Raw genomic sequence first — 6041 nt, 5'->3', positions numbered from 1 at the left:
TTCGGGGGGGGGGGGGGGCTCCGCTTTGGTAGAATGTTCTGGGGGTGTCACCCTCACCATCGCCTCCTGAGCACACTGGACTAAATGTCCTGTGGGCAGCCTTAGCCTTGTTTCAGGACAGAGCCAAAGGTCCCTGGAGGTGGGCAGGGGCAAGCTGGGCTGCTGCTCCAGCACCTCCCCAGCCCCTCCCTACCTGGGGGCCTCCAGGGCACAGCAGGGGTCAGAGCAGGTGCTGAGGTCAGCATCCGGGGCCCTGCGCGTTCCGTCTGCCCTGCCATTGGCCCCGAGGACCTGGCTAGCACAGCACCTGTGTGCCTGTTTCACCCCCTGGCCCACCCTCCCTGCTTTGGGGTGCTCTAAGGACCCAGAGAGCAGCTGGAAAGCACGGGAGGGCCCAGGTTGGCAGCAGGTGCCCAGCTGGGGGTACGTACACCTGGCGGGGACGTGGCCCAGTTAGTAGTGCCTGGCCTGTCCCCCCTGCTCGCCTGGTCAACAGGGTTCATCTGCCCGGGCAGATGCTAGCCAGGTGGCCTGGTCCCGTGGGCAGCTCAGCCCGGGTCCTGTTGGCCAAGGCTGCCCCCCGCTGGCCACCGTGGTAACAGCCACGCTGGCTGAGTAGCGAGGAGCTGGGGGGCCTTTCTAGGGCGTGGGTGAGCGGCTCCCAAGCCCTCCCCGCCGCTCTGCTCCCCTCTCCCCTAAGAGGGCCGTCGCGCTCCGACGGACACAGGCAGGGAGGCCCAAAGAGCAGGCAACACCTAGTCGCCCTGAGGAGGCAGGTGCGCCACGGAAACCAGCCGGCCACAGCTGCGAACCGGGTGTGGCTTCGCCCCGGCCACCACACCGGCTTCGGAACCCCCATGCCTAAGCTGGGGCGGCGCAGCGGGCATCAGGAGGATAAGATGGGCAGGGTCTTTGCAGAGGCGTGGCCGCGGTGGCCTGGGGCTGCCGGCGCCCCGTCACAGACGCCCTCCCCCCGCAGATGGCGCCCTCTGGTGCAGGCTCACCAGGCCAGTGGCCGCGGGCGGACGGCTGAGCATGCTCCTCGCAGCCGAGCCCCACAGTGCCCCCAGCCAGCCTGTGAAGGAGCCGGTGGAGCCCGAGGGCCTGGCCCCCTCCCCAGCCGCCGACATCCAGCTCCTGCCCCAGCAGGCGGGCATGGCATCCATCCTCGCAACTGCAGTTGTCAACAGTGAGTAACCCGCTGCCTGCCCGCCCCCACCCCAGGCAGTGCCCAGCTCAGGATCTGCAAAGACTGGTCACCACTGCCACCTGAGCAGAGGTGTGCCCCGGGGGCACGCACGGGGGCCTAGCGTGCAGGGGGCCACGTGGTGAGCTCCCAGATGCTGACGGGGAGGCGGGCTCTGCAGCAGAGCGGGCTTCTCACCACAGCGCCTCTGGCACACACTCCACAGGGTCCGGAAGGCCCTTCTAGCTTGCCAGCTGGAGAGGCCGCGCAGGGCAGGGGTGGAGTCTGGGACACATGCACCGTGGGGTGCCCAGCAGCAGCCCTGCCCTCGCTCACTAGACGCTGGTACCATCCCCACCTCCCAGTTGTGAAGGACGTGGTCAAGTGTCCCTTTGGGGCAGAGCCGCCAGTGTGGAGAGCTGCAGTGGAGGGACCACGTTTGTCACTCCTCCCTACAAGCAGCAGAGGGTCTGAGAACCGATGAGATTCACCGTTTCTCAAATCCTTGTTCAACGTCCACACCGAACCAGGCGGTCAAGGCACTGGGGTCAGTGAGGTGGGGACAGCTGCCCGCCCTGAGGGGGCAGGCGGCACATCCACGAAGGAGGGCAAGTGGTGATGTGGGCAGTGGCTGGGGTGCTTCGGAGACACGCGCGCCGGGGAGAGCAGCTGAGCGGACAGCCCAGGCCCAGCAAGACGGCCACCGTGGCCAGAGCCAGACTCCGAGGGTGGCCCCGGACCAGGGCTGGGATTCCTTCTCAGAGAAACGACCGCGGCAGGGGGCTTTCAGGCAGCAAAGGGTACGACCCCATTTAGTTCTAAAATTGCATGGCTGCTAGACTGTAGGGTTGTAAAATTGGGAGAAAAGTGACCTTTTTAAGCAGGTCAAACGTGAAGACGGCACAGGGCCTGCCGGGGGGGGGGGGCGGGGGGGGAAGCGGCAGCGTGGGGCCGGGGCTGCAGCACGGCCGCGGGGCGGACACTGTCCGTCCCATCGCAGTCAGGATGGAGGGCCCGTTCTGAGCAGCCTGACCCAAGACGCCTGTTGGGCACTAAGTGGAGCCCAGGAGGCGACTGGGGGACACGTGCTGGGGCTCAGGGTGCGGTAAGAGTTGGGGAGCTCCGGGCAGGACGAGGCCCCAGGGAGAGACAGGACCTGCAGACACTAGAGCCAGGGGTGAGGGGAGGCCCGCCGTGTCTTGAGAGCAAAGGCAGGCAGCATGGAGGTCACCGTGACCCAGACACTGGCAGCCAAGTGAGGAGGGTGACACCGGAGGGGTGGGGACAAGCACAGGTGGGTGGGCCGGACAGGGCAAGGCCACTGCCTCAGGGAGAATGGGGTCCTGCAGGGGAGCTGAGAGGGTGGTGGTGAGCAAACAGGGGTCTTGTCTGACGTTGAGGTTTCAGGAAAGAAGGGTGCTGGATAGAAGGGTCTCTCAGAGGCCAGGACGGCCACCCCACCAGGGCAGGGAATGGCATCTGGTGCCCAGGGGGCTGCCTGTCTCTTTTGGATGGGTAGGTCGGGGGGGGGGGGGGGCTGCAGGGAGCCCCAGGTGCTGGAGGGCTTCCTCTCAAGCCCGCCCAGGAGCAGCCTCTCTGGGCCTCGGTTTCCCTCCCCTCGGGTCTGACACTGGTCTGTGAGGGCATGGTGGGCTAGCATCGTTTATACCAACCCCACGTGGGCCTCTCCTACTGGTGGCCTAGAAGGGCTTTCAGAACCCGAGCTCCAAAGTCAATCAGACCCGGTTTAATTCTTGAGACTCCACCACTCTGGGCCTGTTTTCTCATCTGTGGAAGCAGTAAAGGTGATGCCGGTCTTGAGGTGTCTGTGCAGGTTACCTGGGCTGCATCCACCCGGGACTTGGCCCGAGGTCAGCCCTGGGTTGGTGGGGCGACGACCGTCCTTGCTAAGTTTTAGGGCCGGGGCTGGGGCCCACACGGGCCTCCGAGGCTCCCAGTCGCTTCGCTGTGCCGCCAGCAGCAGCGCAGTCCCCAGCACGGACCCTGCAGGTACCAACAGCAGCCCACAGCTGGCCCCTCAGACCCGGATCCCAGCTCAAGGCCTCAGCGCTGCCCCTCAGCCTCCAAATAAAAGGGAACGTGAAAACCAGAAATAACACAGTAGGAAGAGTTGAGCCGGAAACACCGCAGGCACAGGGGCATGAGGAGTGCCCACCTCACTTGGCAGACAGGCACTAAATTTCTTAAGAGAGGCAGAAGGTAGAAACCTGGCAGCCCCCGGGGGGCAGGCAGACCACATGTTCAGTAACTACCAACCAGCGGGCTGAGAAATACGTCCCAACCCGCACACGACCCCCAAAAGGTGTCCATTCCGTGTGAAGGTCAAGGTCGAGACCCAGAACAAGGTCTCCCCCCTGCCCTGGGTTCAGCCTAGGGGTGGCTGGCCAAGGAGCAGGGACAGAAACAACAAAACATTCCTTATCATTCTGCTGAAGCACCCACCAGAGAATGCTCACCAGCTGGCAAATCCACCCCCGCCATCCAAACCCCCAACCGCAAAGGTACTTGGGTTAAACGTAGTGAATTCAGGAAGTTCTGACCAGTAACACAGGTGTATGGGGGGGGCGGGGAAGGGCGGTGCACCGGGAGGCTCCTCCTGCTCTGCAGCTCCTGGCCTCAGACCCCTGCCTACCCAGAGCCACGCTCACCTCTCGCCCTGCTGCCCCAGTGCTTGGGGACTCAGGCACCCAGCGGCCCACACACTTGCTCACACGCACACACCTGTCTCCTCGTCCTCCTCCACGGGCACCCAGCTCCACGCCAGCCCGCAAGTCCCATCGCCCCCGCCAAGTCACAGAGACAATCAGGTCACGGACCCCAGCCTCGCTTCTTCCGTGGGCGCCCCCAAGAGACCACAGTGTCTCCTTATGGGGTTCCCTGTCCGGACGCAGCCCAGGGGCCACCCACCCCAGGATGCAAGTCCCCATGGCATCCTGAAGATCCGTAGAGAGGGGACACGGAGTTACCAAGGGACACCTGAGAAGGCAAAGCAGTGAAGAGGGACAGCCCAGGTCACAAACCCCACCCCACCCCCAAGCTGGCAGACGCCGGGGCACAGCCCTCGTGTTGCAGAGGGCCCAGGGCCTGCCCCGGGTGCTAGGCGGCCAGCGCTGCTGCCGGGGCACCACTCAGGCTGCACCCGCCTCTCCCGCCCGCAGAAGACGTCTTTCCCTGCAAGGACTGCGGCATCTGGTACCGCAGCGAGCGGAACCTACAAGCCCACCTCCTGTACTACTGCGCCAGCCGCCAAGGCACCAGCTCCCCCGCTGTGGCCGCCCCCGATGAGAAGCCCAAGGAGACCTACCCCAACGAGCGGGTCTGCCCCTTCCCCCAGTGCCGCAAAAGCTGCCCCAGCGCCAGCTCCCTGGAGATCCACATGCGCAGCCACAGCGGTGAGCCCCGCCCCCAACGGCGTGTCTCCCCGCCCAAGCCACGCATGCTCACTGCATTGTTCCTGGGGTTGCACAACTGCCGTGGACGTGCCCGAGTGGTCCTCCCACCCCGCCGAGCAGCCTCCCACAGGGCCCCAGGCCACTTGCCCCGCCTGCGACCGGCTGGGTGGTCGGCTGGGGGCTGGGCCCCCGATGGGGTCCTAGGAGGCAGAGCTTAGGGGCCCTCCACACGTGCCCGTGCCGTAGTCCTCGGCTGGCCAGGCTCCCTTACCGGGCCCCATGTTCCAGGAGAGCGCCCCTTCGTGTGTCTCATCTGCCTGTCCGCCTTCACCACCAAGGCCAACTGCGAGCGGCACCTCAAGGTGCACACAGACACGCTGACGGGTGAGCGGGGCCAGGAAGGGGGCGGCGGGGTCTGCGGGACGCAGCCACCGGCAGGGCTCTGACACCACAGCCTACCTGCAGGTGTGTGCCACAGCTGCGGCTTCATCTCCACCACGCGGGACATCCTCTACAGCCACCTAGTGACCAACCACATGGTCTGCCAGCCGGGCTCTAAGGTTGAGATCTACTCATCAGGGGCTGGGCACCCCACTGCCAAGCTCCCCGCAGGTGAGCCCCTGGTGACCCTGCGGACTGGGAAGGGGGAAGCAAGCTCGGCCACGAGGGGGGGGGGGGTGTCGGTTTCGGCCTCGACGCTCCACCACCTCTGTGCCCAGCCCAGCTCTCCCTTCCCGCCCTCCCCAGCTTCAGGTCTGGCCCAGGCAGGTCCTGCTCCAGGCCTGAAGTGTGGCCCCTGGCGTCTCCCCGCAGACAGTCTGGCCGCCTTCCAGCAGCACACGGCGCTGCACGGCCCCCTGGCCTCTGCAGACCTGAGCCTGGTGCCCGCCCCATCACCGGGACTGGACAGGAAGGCCCTGGCAGAGGCCACCAACGGAGAGAGCAGACCGGGCCCCCAGAACGGGGGTGGCGGCGAGCCCCCGGCGACCCCCAGGAGCATCAAGGTGGAGGCGGCAGAGGAGCCCGAGGCGGAGCCAGGGCCCCAGGCCCTGTCGCGGACGCCATCACCGCCCAGCGCCGGCCCCAGCCCCGTCCGCGTGAAGGCGGAGCTGTCCAGCCCCACGCCCGGCTCCAGCCCAGGGCCCGGCGCACTCTTCCTGCCGCAGTTGCCCACGGCGCCGCCTGCCTCCGAGATCCTGGCCAAAATGTCCGAGCTGGTGCACAGCCGGCTGCAGGCGGGCGCGGGGGTGGGAGCGCCGGCTGGCCTCTTCACGGGGGCCCCCAAGGGCGCCACGTGCTTTGACTGCGACATCACCTTCAACAACGTCAACAACTTCTATGTGCACAAGCGCCTCTACTGCTCCGGCCGCCGCCCGCCCGACGACACGCCCCCTGCCCGCCGGCCCAAGGCGGCCCCAGCCCCGCCGCGCGCGCCCCCCCGC

The 6041-nt window shown here is 66.6% G+C and overlaps 1 protein-coding gene across 1 annotated transcript in view; it reads left to right on the top strand.

Annotated features, from left to right (window-relative positions):
* Nucleotides 1-6041, top strand: part of ZFPM1 (zinc finger protein, FOG family member 1) — a 73830-nt gene that overhangs the window by 66506 nt on the left and 1283 nt on the right. The window contains 5 exon segments of the mRNA XM_027119007.1: nt 980-1189; nt 4366-4599; nt 4888-4983; nt 5065-5211; nt 5413-6041. Of these exon segments, the coding sequence (XP_026974808.1) occupies nt 980-1189; nt 4366-4599; nt 4888-4983; nt 5065-5211; nt 5413-6041 (1316 nt within the window).

The sequence above is a fragment of the Aethalodelphis obliquidens genome, unplaced genomic scaffold (genome assembly GCF_003676395.1).
Source record: "Aethalodelphis obliquidens isolate GAN/ISIS:26980383/991018 unplaced genomic scaffold, ASM367639v1 scaffold20, whole genome shotgun sequence".
In the NCBI taxonomy this organism is placed as follows: Eukaryota; Metazoa; Chordata; class Mammalia; order Artiodactyla; family Delphinidae; genus Aethalodelphis; species Aethalodelphis obliquidens.
The sequence above is the reverse complement of the archived record's forward strand: the minus strand, read 5'-3'. Positions and strand labels throughout refer to the sequence as shown.